This window comes from Orycteropus afer, unplaced genomic scaffold (assembly GCF_000298275.1).
Source record: "Orycteropus afer afer isolate SDZICR_OR568_19922 unplaced genomic scaffold, OryAfe1.0 scaffold00366, whole genome shotgun sequence".
In the NCBI taxonomy this organism is placed as follows: domain Eukaryota; kingdom Metazoa; phylum Chordata; class Mammalia; order Tubulidentata; family Orycteropodidae; genus Orycteropus; species Orycteropus afer.
The window spans coordinates 1,544,459-1,561,797 of record NW_006921953.1 but is presented as its reverse complement, the minus strand read 5'-3'; the positions used below and the strand labels follow the sequence as shown (position 1 = coordinate 1,561,797).

Here is a 17,339-nt window from a genome sequence, read left to right as displayed (position 1 = left end):
AAGCTCACCAGATGATTATGATATATGCTAATGTTTGAGAAACACTGCCCCAGAAGCAGCAGCAGCAGCAGCAGCAGCAACAGCTTGTCCCACCCTGTAATTAGGCCATTCTCAACCTTGGCTACAAATTTGAAATCACCTAAGGAAACTTAAATACTAATGTCCATGCCCCATCTCAGACCAAGTGAATCAGAATACCTGAAAGTAAGGACATCATAACACATAAGTGTACAACTTGACGCATGTCTGTGAAGTTATAAATCAGAAAAGGATTCTGTTATAAAGGCTAGTGGGAAGGAAGAAAAAAAAAAAAAGCTAGTGGCATCTAATATTAAGATACAAAGTAGAATTTCAGACATACAGAAAATAAACACACTAGAATGCTGAAATTAGGATTAAGTCCCCAATACATTCCTAGACACCAATAAAATAAAGCTCATCATTAAATTCCTGTAATTTGCATACTTTCCATTACTTACTTTGTCTAGAGTTAGCATATAGAAATTAGTGATATCGTGTTCTTGGGCATAACGAATTCGAGCTCTGCACTCTTCTTCATCTATTAGCTCACCCACATATTCATTCACAAATTCACCCTAGAACAAGAAATAACTCTTGACTTAATGGCAAAAAATTCACTGGGTTTACACATCTCACTTTTAAAAAGATGAAAATGCCAGATTCTCTTAAGCAGATTATGTGCATGTAATTAATTAAAAAAAAAAAGTTTATTCAGAAATAACTTTAAATATGGCTCAACTATCTGACAGTGAAATCCACCTTCCCATTCCTACTACCAGAAAGATTAGGATACACCAGACACTAAAGAACAGATAGAATGGAATGATTAGCAAGCAAACTAAGGCTCCATTACACAAGAGATACAGACAATTGAACAATATACCAGCCCAGGAACCTGAGTTCATTTCCTTGAACTGGATTCTTACTTGGAACGTGCCCTGGCTGCTCCCCACTGTCCTTACACATGACACTACAACTACACTGGCTTTCAAACATGCTGTCCTTCTACTTGTACTGTTTTCACTTTCTGAGCCAACAACTACTTGTATTTCAAATCTCAATTTAAAATTATATCCTCAGAGACAGACTAATATCAGTCCCTTTGCCACAAGCTTCCAAAGCACTGAATGTTTCCATATTGAGTGATTAGTTGTTCAATGTCTGTCTCCCTGACTCTACAATGTAAATTTCATTTAAGAATGGAATATATATTTTCTGTATTGATTGTTGCATCCCAGGTACTACATCTGGATGAGAATAAATCTGTAATAACTACTTAGCAAATGAGTAAGAAACTAAACCATATTCACTGCTTTTCCTATAAAACAAACTTTAATACAGCTCTTCAGAAAGAATAAAAGAATAAGGTTTAATTTACTAGGATGTCAAATAAAGTTTATTTTACACAGAGCATATAATATGTCAATTTATTAGCAATGTACAGCTCCTTCCAAGTTTCAAGCTGAAAATGTTACCATACTTTTATTAGAGAAAGACTCTTCTCCTTAACGTTCCATGAACCCAAAACTATTTTTTCCTTCATTAATAGGTGATTAACACCTCTATCACATACTTATATCCTACTGGTTCCAGGATTTTCACAAAAGAGCAAATAAAGACATAACAACTCCATGAACTTCCTTATTTTCCTTAATCCTCAAACATAGTAAACAGGATCAATATTGAGAACTTTAGAGACAAAGAAGACCGTCCACTCACAAGCATCCAAACTTAGGAAGGAAAAGGTGAGACCAAATAATATTAATCCCTAAATGCTTAATTTTCCTCTATAGTGAATTTTCTCATACTCAAGAAAAATTAATCATGTTAAAAACTGCAATGAACAAGAAAATCCTAGTAATCCAGAAAAGTTTCCCTCACCTTTTTAATATCTGTTTTTGTACGGAGGCCCCAGCCCCTCTGCAATGTGCGGAAAATTTCAACCTCTGGATACTGGCGCTTGGTGAAGCACTGGTTTTGGCAGCGCCCTCCAGCAGGACATACTGTAGGATGGCACTCATAAAGGAGCATGCGGTTGATGCACTCAGAGTCTATTCCACAAGGGTTCTCATCAGTAGCTTTACAGTTGCAACGAGGAATTTCAGACAAGTCCGCAGTGAAGATCTGTACCCTGCCAATAGGACGATTCACCTGGAGAAGAAGCACACAACATAGTACACAAGGCAAGTAAATAAAAGACCATTTAGGGTCTGAAAAAGGAAGATTTTTTGTCCTTGAAGTTGCATTCCACATCTTACACGATTTACAACTATCAAGATTTGGATAGTTTGATATAAAAATAAAGCCTATTTGACATACAAAATATGAATCCCACAAAAAAACTTTTTCTTAAATTCATTTTAAAAAAAAGTCTTAATTTCAAAGGTGAAAGGCTAACTGATTTCTAAACTGGCTTTCTGCTATTGCCACAGGGTGGTAACACTTTACACGCTATATGAAAATTTCCACTAATTATTGGCATAAAATCTTTTTTGAGTGGGAAAATTGACATTCCACATGCAGAAAAATGAAACAGGATCCACGTACAAATTCAAAATGGATTAAGGACTTAAAAGTGCAAACAAGGACTTCCGGTAAGATGGAGGAATAGGCAGACAAGCTAAACAGACACTATTCAACAAAGAAAAGAGAAACCAATTGACACAGACACAGAAGATATCCTGAAGTCCTGAGCTTTGAAAGGAACGATACAGAAGTAGATTAAACACCACCTAGTAGAAAAACCTGGATGAAAATAGTGAATAAGGAGACAAATAGAGCTGCAGACTGTGAGCTATCCTGATGGCATGGACAATAACCTGAATATTTCCAAGTGGTGTTAGGCCCTGAGAATAAATCTAAAAATTGGCCCTGCTCACCAAGGGCTGCATGGACAACTGTGCTGGGGATGATGACTAAAAAGGGAAACAACAAAGAAGGAGACAAACTGAGAGATTTTAAATGTTGCAAGTGGTAACAATTTTGGATTTTAAAGCGATAGCATTCTCATTGAGATCCAGAGACCTAAGAAAAGTCTCCTCTTGCCAAGGATAACACAGACATACAGGAGGCTGATGACTAGAAAGGAGATAGGTGGTAAATGTGTAATTGCTCCCAACTAGGGAATAGAGGAGAACAGTACCCTGCTTACTCAGATGACATACAAACAAAACAATGAAAAGGAAAACCTTGGGCAAATCACTCCAACATACAATCACCAATTTAAATATAAACACAAAAATGTCACAATGTCTTGGAGACAACAGACCATCTGCAGGGTAGTAAATTACACAGTATGGCTTTTCTAGCCCTAAGTCTTTGTAAACTCCTTGGTGGAATTTGCTGTGAGCAACTTAGTAGGTCCTGATTGTTAAAGTTATCCAACTAGGGTATTTCTGTTGGGAGCAGCACCATGTAATTTTCTGGGAAGTTCACTCTCTCTCACGTGTATTGAATTCTTATGTTGGGACTGGTTAGCTTGGTCACTCTGCCAGGCCCAAAAGGAGCCCTCCTAGAGGCAGAAGGAATCTCTCACTACCAGCTGGGAGACACGAGAGACACATTGCTGAGAGAAGAGACATAAGAGACACGCATTGCTGAGAGAGAAATGTGAGGGACATGCACTGCTGGGAGAGACACACAGGGCTAAAAGAGACAAAGTGTGTTCCTGAACTTGAATTATAGCCTGCTGTTCCCTAATAAACCCCATAATCTGTGAGTTCTCTGTGGACACTGCAGCAAATTACTGAACCCAGCAGCGAAGTGGTGGGCGCTCCAGGAAGAACGGCTGGTCCAAGGGTTGGTGAAAGGGCTGGAGGAAGTCAGCATGTCTGGCCTTGCAGGAATAGGGCTTGGACTACTGATGGTGATTCTGTCTTCCTCTTGTAGGGTTAGAGGAGGTCAAAAGATGCGGCCTCCTTGCCTCTTTGGCACCATCACAATCCAAAAAAGAAGCAAGATAAAATAGTAGAACCAAAGGACGAGGATACAAACCTAGAAAAGATCCCTGAGGTAGCAGCAGCATTGAAACTCCCTGATAAAAAATTCAAAAAGAATTATATTTAGGTATCTTCAATAGATTGAGACACAGATCAAGGAAAACACTGACAGAATTGAGGAAACCATAGGGAAAACCATAGAACAAAACCAGAAGTCAATAAAAGAACAAAATAAATGAAAAATGACAAAATAAATGAAAAATTAGAAATGATACAAAATCCAGACAGAAATCTAGAAGACTAAATTTTCAGAAATAGGTAACACATTAAACGGGCAAAGGAGTAGAAGAAAATCAATGGAATACAGAATTAGTGAGATTGAAGGCAAATAGCAAATACCTCAATACTTCTTTGGAAAGGGATCAATCAGAAAAAAAGACTTAAAAAAAAAAAGAAAGTCTAAGTTTCATGTAGGAGTTCTGGTAGCGTAGTGCCTAAGGCACTTGACTGCTAACCAGAAGGCTGGCGGTTCAAACACACCGGCCACTCCTCGGAAGGAAGATGGGGCAATCTACTTCTGTAGTAATACTGCCTCAGAAACCAAAGGAGGGGTCGCTATGAGTCGGGTCTGACTCAACAACATATAACAACAAAACAACAAGGTTCATGTGGAATACCATCAAGAGGAATAACCTACATGTCATTGGAATTCCAGAACAGGAAGAGAAAAATAAAACCGGAAATAAAATGAGAGAAATAAAACCAGAGAGAAAACAGTAGAAGATTTTTTGGAAGAGAATTTCCCTTATATGATGAAAGATGAGAATATATCCATTCAAGAAGTCCAAAAGTCCCAAACAGGATAGACCCGAAAAGAAATTCACCAAGACATATCATCATCAAACTCATCAAAACCATAGACAAAGAAACAATCCTGAAAGCAGCACAGGAAAAATGAAAAGTTACCTACAAAGGGCAACCAATGTGACTGAGCTCTGATTTCTCAGCAGAAACCATACAGATGAAAAGGCAATGGGATGGTATATATAAAATGCTGAAAGAAAAAATTTCCAACCAAATATTATATGCCCACCAAAACTATCCCTCAAATATGAAATTAAGACATTTCCAGACAAGGAGAAACTAAAAGAATTTTTAAAAACCAGGCTGACCTTACAAGAGAAGGTAAAGGGAATCCTGTAGAAAGAGAAACAACCACCGATTATTAACGTACATGATGACATAACCCAGAGACCAACACAGTTATGGAAGTATCCAAACTAAGTAAGCTTACAAGACTGTAAACAGGGAAACACACATCAGTTTGCAAATGAGGACAACTACAAACCTAAATGAGGGAAAAAAATGTGCAGTTACAGAACTTCTAAATGGTGAGGAAGTCAAGACAACTGCAAGATAGAACTGTGGATAAGCAACACACCTTAAAAAGACACCAAGAGACTAAACATCAAAGGTTGCAAATGGCAACCATAAAAGAGCAGGAGTGCCAATATTAATTTGTGATAAAATTGACTTTAACACAAAAATTGTAATAAGAGACAAGGAAAACCATAACAATAATAAAAATCTATGCACCTGCACAGACAACCAGACACTGTAGAAGAGAGATCCAATGGATCTACCGACTCAGGACCATAGTACTGGGGGACACCAGACTCAATTAGCACAACAAAATACGTAATAGACTTGTTCCTCATCTTACATTGGTGAGTAGCAACTGGGGTTTTACAAGCTTTCAAGTAGCCATCTAAGATGCAGCTAATGAAGTTAAGATGCACTTTTCCTATCGTCACAAGTGAAGCAGAGTACAAAAAGCAAGCGCATTTGGAAGCAATCAGCCCTAGGACATGATGGCCCTTGAGACCAGAACAACTAAATGGTGCCTAGCTACCAATGCCAACCACTCAGGAAAGGATCAAATCAGGAGATCTGGATAGAGTGGGAGGAAAAACGTGGAACAAAATCCAAAAACTTGATAATGATCAGAATTACTGGTTGGGTAGAGTCTGGTAAGACCCCGAGTACTATGGTCCTGGGATACCTTCTGGGCCTGGAATAAAACTCAATCCCAGGGGTGGCTCTCAGCCCAGTAATAAACAAGATGTACATGCAGACCACTCAACCAGGGTGACACACCCACAAACTCTATGGGAATGTGTCCCTTGGAGTAATCAACCATGAGGCACCAGAGAGGCAACGTTCCCACGGAGGAAATGCAGGACACAAAAGAGTGCAGAACTCTGAGGGGCACAGGTGGAGGGTTACTGGGGAGGAGACGGGGTTAGGGTTGAGGATGGTAAATGCGAAGTGAAACTAAATGTACACGTAATGTTGAATGTAAAACAAATTCTTAAAATAAAAAATTAAAGAAAAAAATAAAATCGTGACAAAATCATTTTAAAGATAAAGAACCTATATAAAGAGACCTAAAGTATCTGAGTAAGTGGAAAGATACGTTACATTTTTGGATGGGAGGAATTAATATAATAAAATGAAAATTCTCCCCCAAAGTAATACATAAATTATTAAAGGGGGAAAAAAATGAATGCAGCCAAAGATTAATAAAATTGACAAACCACTGGCAATTTAACAAAGGAAAAGGCGAGAATACAAATAACATAAATAAGAAACCAATTGGGTGATATCACAACAGAACCAAAAGAAATTAAAAGGATAATATCAGGATACTATGAACAACCATAGAGAGCTCTGGTGGTGTATTGCCTAAGGCATTTGACTGCTGAGCAGAAAGATGGCAGTTGCAACCTACCAGTAACTCCACAGAAGGAAGACTGGGCAATCTACTTCCATAAAGATTTACCTCATCAGAAACCCAGTGGGGGTTGTTCTAAGTCTGAATCAACTTGATGGCAGTAGTTTGGTGATTTGGTTTATGAAAAATTACACTCCAGCTAATTTGAAAACCTAGAAGAAATGTACAGATTTCTAGAAGCATACTACTTAACTAAACTAACTGAGATGGAAAATTTGAACAGAACCACAACAAAAGAAATAATTGAACAGGTCATCAAAAAATTACCAACAAAAAAAGCCCTGGCCCACACAGTTTCACTGGAGAATTCTACCAAATATTCAGAGGAACTGACACCAATCCTACTGAAACTATTCCAGAACACAGAAAAGGATGGAATCCTCCCAAATTCATTTTATGAAGCAAGCATAACCTTGATACGAAAACCAGGCAAAGACATCACTCAAAAGGAAAACTATAGACCAATAACCCTCATGAACATAGATGCAAAAATCTTCAAAAAATCCTAGCCAATAGACTCCAACGACATATCAAAAAAACAAAACATTATGAGCAAGTGGAGTTCATACCAGGTATGCAAGGATAGTTCAACATTAGAAAAACAATCAGTGTCATCGATCACGTAAATAAATAAAGGAAAACAACCACATGATCATATCAATCGAAGCAGAAAAGGTATTTGATAAAATTCAACACCCACTCCTGATAAAAACTCTCACCAAAAAGGAATAGAAGAATTCCTCAACATAATAAAGAGCATATATGCAAAACCAACAGCCAACATTATTCTCAATGGAGAGAGACTGAAACCATTTTCCTTGTAAACAGGACCCAGACAAGGATACCTTCTATTGCTACTTCTATTCAACACTGCACTGGAAGTCCTACTCAGGGCAGTAAGGCAATAAAGGAAATCAAAGGCATCCAAATTGGTAAGGAAGAAGTAAAACTATCCCTATATGCTGATGATATGATCCTGTACACAGAAAACCCAAGAGACTCAGCAAAACAAAACAAAACAAAAAAACTGGAACTAATTGAAAGATTTGGCATAGAGGCAGAACACAACATCAACATACAGAAATCAGTTGGATGCCTTTACACAAGCAAAGAGACTGTTGAAAAGGAAATAAGGAAATCAATACCATTTAAAATAGCTACCAAAAAAAAATTTTTTTTTGAGAATAAATCTTGCTAAGGACACAAAAGACCTGCACAAAGCAAACTACTAAACACTGCTTCAAGAAACTATGAGAGATCTACATAAATGGGGTAACATACCATGATCATGGATAGGAAGATTGAATATTGTGAAAATTTCACCATTACCCAAAGTAATCTATACAGTCAATGCAATTCAAACCCAGGTCCCATCAACATTCTTTAAGGATATGCAAAAAACAATCACTAATTTTATATACAAAGGAAAGAGACCTCGAATAAGCAAACCACTATTGAAGAAGAACAAATTAGGAGGTCTCACACTCCCAGATCTCAAAACGTACTATACAGTCACAGTAGTCAAAACAGGCTGGGATCAGTACTACAACAGACACAGAGACCAGTGGAACAGAACTGAGAACCCAGAAATAGATCCATTTACTTATGGTGAGCTGATTTTTGACAAAGGGCTGAAATCCATTAAATGGGGAAGAGATGGTTTAAGAAATGGTGCTGGCAAACTGGGTATCTATTTGCAGAAAAATGAAACAAGACCTGTACCTCAAACCACACACAATAACTAACTCTAGATGGATCAAAGACTTAAATGTGAAACCTAAAACTATAAGGTTCCTCAAGGAAAAAAATAAGAGGCAAATTTAGGGGCCGACTCGACAGCACATAACAACAACAACAACAACAACAATTTATGGCATAGGAGCTCTGCCAGTGTATTGCCTAAGACACCTGACTGCAAACCAGAATGTTGGTGGTTCAAACCCACCAGCCATTCCTCGGAAGGAAGATGGAGCAATCTACTTCAGTAATGATGCTGCCCTGGAAACCCAAGGAGGGGTCGCTATGAGTTGGGTCCGACTCAATGGTGCATAAAAACAACAACAACGAACAATTTATGGCATAAATAAGACTATAAAGCATAATCCAGAATGAACAAACAGCAGAAGATAAATTAGATGAATGGGACCTTCTAAAAATTGTATTTTTATGTGCTTCAAAAGAATTTTCCAAAAGAGCAAGCAGCTGGACCTGGGGGCTCAGGACAATGGTTGCAGGGGACATCAACCTCAAAAACATTGTTCCACACATCCTACTTTGGCGAGTAGCAACTGGGATTTTTATAGCTTGCAAGCAGCCATCTAAATGCAACAATAGGTCTCTTCTCCTCCAGAGCAAAGAAGAATGAAGAAAACCAAAGATACATGGAAACAATTAGTCCAAGGGACTGGCACAACATGTGATTCTCAGCCTATTATGACTATAAGAGCAGAAGAACAAGACGGTGCCCAGGTACCACTGTCAACCACTCAGAGGAGGATCTATCTAGGAGTTGCTGGATAGAGTGGGAGAACAATGTGGAAAAAAACTCAAAATCATTAAAAATAAATAAATAAATAAATAAATAATAAAATAAAAGGGACCAGGTTTGCTGGTCTGATAGAGCCTGGTGGAACCCCCCTAAGACTATGGCCCCTAGTTGCCCTTCAGGTCTGGAATTGAACCCACTCCTGTGGCTTCCAGTCAACAAAAGACAGGCATATAAGCAGAACATTTACATTACACTCCTTGGAGACATCAATCATAGGAGAATAGAAGGGCTGTGTATGCACATGGAAACAACCTGGGGGACAGGAGTGCATGGGAGAGAAGGACACAGGGAAGAGGTAACTATGGGGAAGAAGTGGGAGCAGAGCTGTTGCAATGTGGGAAATTGCAGTCAATGTCATGAGACAAAGTATATGTGAGCTGCTGTATGGCAAATGAATTTGCTCTGTAAACTTTCACCTAAAATACAAAAAAACCCCGCCAAACTTTCTCTGAAACAGTAAAAAGAGAACCTATAGATTGGCAAAAAATATTTGGCGATGACATATCTGACAAGGGATTTATCTCTAATATTTATAGAAAACTCTAGCAAAGTTCAATAAGACAGAATAATAAATGCTGGTGAGGATGTAGAGAGGTTGGAACTCTCATACACTGCTAGTGGGACTGTAAAATGATACACACACTGTAGAAAGCAGTATGGTGATTCCTTAAAAAGATGGAATAAAAAATATGATTTGATCCTGTAATCCCATTATTAGGTATATATCCTATAGAAATACGAGCCATGCATGTGAGTTAAACATTTACCTCAAGTAGTCACACGCCCTGGAGAGAACAATCATGGGAGAAGGAAGGGCTGCTTATGCACAGGGGGACAGCTCAGGGGGCAGGAGAGTATGGAGGGATGGACATGGGGAAGAGGTAACTATGGGGAGGAAGTGGGAGGGGAGCTGTTGCATTGTGGTAAACTGTGGTCAATGACATGCGACAAAGTATATGTGAACTGCTGTATGGAAGCGAATTTGCTCTGTAAATCTTCACCCAAATCACAATAAATAATAATAATAAAAAAAGAAGTACGAGCCATGACAAGAACAGACATATGCACACCCATGTTCATCGCAACATTATTTACAATAGCAAAAAGATGGAAAACAACTTAGATGCCCATCAACAGAAGAAAGGATAACCAAACTATGGTATATACACACAATGGAACACGACGCAACGCTAAAGAATAACGTAGAAACTAAAAAATACTGCATGCACTGTAGTGAATTACTTAGTGTGACTTTTCTATCCATAAGTCATTGTACTCAGTGGTGGAATGAGCAACTGAGGAGCTCCTGATTGTAAATGTTATCCACCTGGGTTATTTCTGGTGGGTGTGGCACAACACAATGTTATGGGAGGCTCACTCTTAGGTGCTTAGAATTCTATTGTTATGATTGGTTGGTTTGGCCCTCTGCCGGGCTCAAAAGGAGGCCTCCTAGAGGCAGAACTCTCTCTGACTGATGGTTGAGGAAGACATGCTGCTGAAAGAGACACATGCTGCTGGGAAAGAGACGCAAGAGACAGGCGTTGCTGAATAAGACACTGAAGGACATGTACTGCTGGGGAAGAGACTGTGAGAGACTTGGTTGAGAGACGGTGGACTGGGAGAGAGACTGTGGGCTGGGAGAGAGACTGAGCATTTTTTCCTGAACTTGAATTGCAGCCTGGTGCTTCCCTAATAAACTCCATAATCTGTGAGTTCTGTGTGGCCACTGCAGGAATTATCCAACCCAGGAGAGAGGTGGTGGTTGCTTTGGGAGGAATGGTTGGAGAAAGGGCTGGAGGGAGGCAGCATGTCTGGCCTTGCAGGACTAGGCCTTGGGCTACTGATGGTGATTCTGTCTTCCTCCTGTGGGAGGAAGGTCAGAACATGTGGCCTCCTTGTCTTTTTTTGCACTGCATAATTTGGATGAACTTATTGGACATTGTGCTGAATTAAGTAAGTCAGTCACAGAAGAACAAATACTGCATTAGAATTCATTATTGTAAAAAGTCAAAGAAAGATTTATATATGGAAGGCAACTTTCTTTGTTGCTTACCAGGGGTGGGAGGGGAGGAGAGGGAACACTGCAAAAGTAAAAAAAATAAATAAATAATAAAAATAATGCAAACTAAAAACAAAATTCCTAGGAGAACAATCTGTCAGCAATGCTGTCAGGACTGGGTTTCAATAATAGATTACCTAATAACAAAAGCACAAATAGTAAAAGATAAAATAAAAGACCTTATACAAATGAAAATTTTAAAAAACAACTTTTTTATTCACCTAAAGACTTTACTAAAAAAGTAAAAAGACAAGTCACTTGATGGGACAGTGTCTTTAGAAACTATGTACACCTACTTCCTCACTGATTATCTTGTTATCCAAACATTTCACATTTACAATAATAAAAGAACTACCACCAGACTATTTTGCACATTGTGTGTGTGTGTGTGTGTGTGTGTATATATGTTTGTATATATCTAGGAGTAACGAACACCGAGGTGTAAAGTGATGCCAGCTGTGATAGCTAATGTTATGTGTCAACCTGGCTGGGCCATGATTCTCAGTGATTTGACAGTTATATAATTATGTAGTGTGACTGCTATGTAACCATGTAGTCATCCTCCATTTTTGAATAATGATCTGGTCTTTGTAACCTAACCATGCAAATGGCCACTATACATATGAAAAGGTATTCAGCATCATAAGCATCAGAGATATGCCACAATGAGATAGTTTCATTCCCACTAAGATGGCTAAGATTAAGGGGGGAAAAAAAACAGAAAAAACAAATGTTAGCATGGATATAGAGAAATTGGAGAGAATGCAAAATGGTAAAGCTGCTTTGGACAACAGTGTAGAAGTTCCTCAAAAAACGAAAAATAGAACTACCAAATGAGCTAGATTTTTACTGAAAAGATCTGAAAACAGACACTAAAAAAAAGAGACTTGTACACCCTTGTTAATTGTAGCACTATTCACAATAGCCAGAAAAGGTGTTATCAACCAAAATGACCATCAACAGATGAACAGATAAACAAAATGTGGTTAATACATATACAATGGAAAACTACTCATCCAGTAGAAGAAATGAAATCTTGTTACAAGGTACAATATGGATCCACCACTTTTTTGCCAGTTTGTTGTACTATGTTAGCTTGCATGGTGCTAAAACCTATGCCAATGGTATTTCAAATACCAACAGGGTCATCCATGGTGGCAGGTTTCAGTGGTGGAGCTTCTGGACTAAAACAGACTAGGAAGGAGAACCTGGCAATATACATCTGAAAAAACTGGCCAGTGGAAACTATCAAGAGCAGTGGAACACGTTCTGATGTATCACCAAAAGAAGAGCTCTTCAGGTTAGAAACTACTCAAAATGTAACTGGGGAAGAGCTGCCTCCTCAAAGTAGAGACGACCTTAATGATGTGGATTGAATAAAGCTTTTGGGACCTTCCATTTGCTGATGTGGGGTGACTCAAAATGAGAAGAAACATCCATGAATAATTGGAATGTGGGAAGTATGAAGTATTGATCTAGGAAAATTATGAGTCATGAAAAATGAAATGAACACATAAAGATAAATACTCATTAGTGAGTTGAAATGGATGAGTATTGGCCATTCTGAAAAGGAAAAATATATGTGCTACTATGCCAAGAACAACAAATTGAAGAAGAAAGGCATAAGAATCATCATACAAAAGAACATTTTCTGGATTAAAATCTCTCAGTGATAGGATGACATCCATACATCTACAATAAAAGACCAGTTACTACAACTATTATTCAAATTTACACCCTAACCAATAATGGCCAAGATGAAGAAATGGAAGATTTTTTTTACCAACTTCTGAAGTCTTTTTCAACTGATCAAACATGCTATTAGATGCACCACTAAATTACTGGTGATTAGAAAGTAAAAGTTGGAGAAAAAGAAGAATAATCATTAGCTGGAAAATAGGGTCTTGATGATAGAAATTATGTGGAAGACAGAATGATAGAATTTTACAAGACCAATGACATATCCATTGCAAATACCCCTTTTCAACAACATAAATGGCAATATATACATGTGAACCTTAATGGAATGGAATAAACAAAAATCAAATCAACTACATCTGTGAAAACAGTGGATGGATAAGCTCAATATTACCAATCAGAACAAAGCCACAGGCTGAATGTGGAACTGTTAGTTGCTCATAGGAAAATTCAAGTTGAATATGAAGAAAATTAAAACAAGTGAACGATAGCTTGAGTATATCCCACCTGAATTTAGAAAGCATTTCAAGAACAGCAATGATGGCAAGCATTGATCTACGAGTGGATAGATGGGTGGACAGGCTGAATGATCAGTTATGTCTAGGCAGGGAGGAGTGTGCCCATGACCATGTATAAAGTTAGCAGACAGTGTTTCTACATGCTTATCTGTATGTGTTTTAAGAATGTCCGAGTGTATAGGAGAGCTAACAAGGGGCAAGATAGTGGCGTCTTCTTGGCCACAGCCCGCTACCCAGAGAGACTAAGGAAATGGACCTATGGGCTCACAACCATGGTCACAGGGACATCAAGCTCAACTGGCATAACATACTACACAAAAACAATGTTCTACATCCTACAGTGGTGAGTAGCGACTAGGGTCTCAAAAACTTGCAAGTGGCCATATAGATGCAATGATGAGTCTCTCCTCATCAAAGAAAAACAAAGGAAACCAAAGACACATGGAAACAATTAGTCCAAAGGACTGGTAGACCATGAGATTCTCTGCCTGTATGACTATGAGACTGAAAGAACTAGACAGTGACCGGCTACCACTGTCAACCACCACTTGGATGGGGATTGGTCCAGGAGATCCTGGGTAGAGTGGGAGAACAATGTGGAACAAAACTCAAAATCATAAAAAATAAGACTAGGTTTGATGGTCTGATAGAGCCTGGGTGAGACCTCTAAGACTATGGTCCCCAGTTATCCTTCAGGTCTGGAACTCAATTCACTCTTGTGGCTTCTAGTGAAACAATAGGCATATGAGATGAATATTTACATCAGGGAGATACACTCCTCAGAGTGATCAATCGTGAGAGAAGAAAAGGGCAGTGTCTGCAAAGGGAGACAGCTTGAGGGATGGGACTGGATGGGATGGAAGGACACAGAGAAGAGGTAACTATGGGGAGGAAGTAGGAAGAGAGCTCTTACATTGTGGGGAATTGCAGTCAATGTCATTAGACAAAATGTGTTAGAAACTGCTAAATGAAAAAGAAATTTATTTTAAACTTTCAACCAAATGACCAATAGAAATTTAAAAAAAAAAAAAAAAAAAAGAAAGAAAAAAGGGAAAATAAAAGAGAAAAGATTTGCTGCACTGAATACTAATGATGGAAGATGATGTGAGTCTGGGATGATATCAAGGACATTATACATGAAGAAAGCAAAAGGTATTAAAAAGACAGAAAAAAGCAAAATGGGTGTCAGAAAAAGACTGTGAAACTTGTTTCTGAATTTAGAGTAGCTAAAGCAAATGGAGAGATGAGCAAGGAAAAGAGTTGAGCAGAAGATAAGAAAAAGCAGTTCAAGAAAACAAAGTATTATAATGAAATGTACAAAGACCTGAAGTTAGAAAATCAAAAGGGAACAGGACACTTGGTATTTCTAAAGCTGACAGAACTTAATAAAAAATTCAAGCCCCAAGTTGCAATACTGAGGATTCTACAAGCAAAATATCGAATAACAATGACACAAGAAGTATCAAAAGAAAATGGCAGGAATACTCAGTCACTGTACCAAAAAGAATTGGTTGATGTTCAATCATTTCAGGAGGGAGCTTATGAACATGAACCAATGTTACTGAAATAGTAGTCCAAGTTGCACTGAAGGCACTGGTGAAAAACAGGCTCCAGAAACTGACAGAATACCAACTGAAATATTTCAGCAGATGCAATGCTGGAAGTACTCACTCATCTATGACCAGAAATCTGGAAGAAAGCAATGTGGCCAACTGACTGGAAGAGACTCATTTTTGTGCCCATTCCTAAGAAAGGGGATCCAACACAATTGACACCGAGAAATATCATTAATGTCACAACAAAACAAAATGCAACCACTGCCGTGGAGTTGGATCCGACGCTTAGCGACCCCTCCTTGCGTTTCTGAGGCAGTACCACTACGGAAGTAGATTGCCCCACCTTCCTTCCAAGAAGTGGCTGGTGGGTTTGAACCACCAGCCTTCTGGTTAGCAGTCAAATGCCTTATTATCACATGCAAGTAAAATTCTGCTGAAGATGCCAGGTTCAGAAGTGAATGTGGAAGAAGGGCTATCATTGCTGTTGTCAGGTGCAGTGCGTTTTGGCTGAAAAGTGAGAATATCATAAAGATGTTTACCTGCATTTTATTGATTATACAAAGGCATTCAACTGTGTGGATTATAACAAACTATGAATAACACTGAAAGAATGGGAATTCTAGAACAATTAACTGGGCTCATGTGGATCCTGTGCATAGACCAATTGTTGAACAGAACAAGGGGATATTGCATGGTTTAAAATCAGAAAGCGCATGCATCAGGGTTGTATCTTTTCAGCATACTTATTCAATATGTATACTGAGCAAATCATCTGAGAAGATAAGACTATATGAATACCACCATGCATTAGGACTGGAGAAAGACTCATTAACCATCTGTGATGTGCAGGTGACACAACCTTACATGCTAAAAATGAAGAGGACTCAAAGCACTAACTGATGAAGATCAGGATAAATGGAGAAAAGACTGAAGATATATCAAGCATTTCATTTTACTTGGCTACACAATCAACACCCATGGAAGCAGCAGTGAAGAAATCAAAAGACATACTGCATTGAGCAAATCTTCTGCGAAATACCTTGAAATTACATTTTTGGTGATGAATATTGAATATACCATGGACTACCAGAGTAACAAACAAATCTGTCTTGGAAGAAATACAGACAGAATGCTCTTTAGAAGTAAGGATGGTGAGACTTGGAAATGTTATCAGGAGGGACCAGTTCCTGCAGAAAGACATCATATCATGCAAGGTAAAGCAGAGGGTAAATAAAATAGACGAAGAACCTGAAGGAGATGGAATAACAGAGTGGTTGAAACAATGGGCTCAAACACAGAAACGACTGTGAGGACGAGATTGTACAGGACGAGAAAGTGTTTTATTATTTTTCATACAGTGTTGCTATGAGTCAGAACTGACTTAATGGCACTTTACAACAACAGTAGGGGTTGAACTTGAAGACATTATACTGAGTGAAATAAGCGAATCTCAAAAGGTAAAATATTGTATGATCTAACTATATAAAAGGAGAAGAAAAGGTAAATGTATACAGAGTAAAGTTTATTAGTGGTTACAAGGAACAGGAGGGAGGGGGAAAAGGGGGTCCAAGGATGGAAAAATCTCATTGATTAAGGATAAGGTTGTACTGCAAAATTAACAATAATTAATTTCATCAGTAAATTGTTCATCTACAAAACACTGAATTGGCAAAAGTTGTGTGACAATGTATTTACATCAATGACAAAAATAAAAACAGTAGCTGCTGAGGCTGCTTACATATAACCAAACACAATCATGGAATTGAGTTTCTTGATTTCGAGCTTTAAGGTCATGGTTTTGTGGGACACCCCAATTAACTACCCTAATAATGTGTTTGCTATTTCTATTCTACCTCCTAGTTTGTGGTGAAATGTCTAGGGTCCTAAAAACTTATAAGGAACCATCCAAGGTACAAAAATGGGTCTCTATTTACCTGGAGAAAAAGGGAAGATGGAAAGTCAGGAACAGGAGAAGGATATGGAGTATGTGGCTAATTGCCCCCATACCAACTGTCTCCTTTGGCAGGACACCAAAAGAACTAGATGTCCTACAGTGGCATGCCTATGGAAAACAGCACCTATGGCAATTAGTTTTAAATTGATGAATGCTATCTCACAGCTGGGGGGGTGAAAAAAAAGCCACGGTCAAAAGAAACTGCTTATTGGCACCCTTCTGCTTCAAGTAGTGCCCAGGGTCTGTGCCACAC

At 38.5% G+C, this 17,339-nt stretch overlaps 1 protein-coding gene across 1 annotated transcript in view; it reads right to left on the bottom strand.

The window, feature by feature from the left end:
- The window catches only part of NSD1 (nuclear receptor binding SET domain protein 1), a 252,169-nt gene that overhangs the window by 7,181 nt on the left and 227,649 nt on the right, over window positions 1-17,339 (bottom strand). Inside the window, exons 17-18 of the mRNA XM_007952943.2 lie at window positions 1,903-2,172; window positions 480-596 (exon numbers count right to left, since the gene is read on the bottom strand). Coding sequence (XP_007951134.1) covers window positions 480-596; window positions 1,903-2,172 — 387 coding nt within the window. The remainder of the gene's footprint in view (window positions 1-479; window positions 597-1,902; window positions 2,173-17,339) is intronic.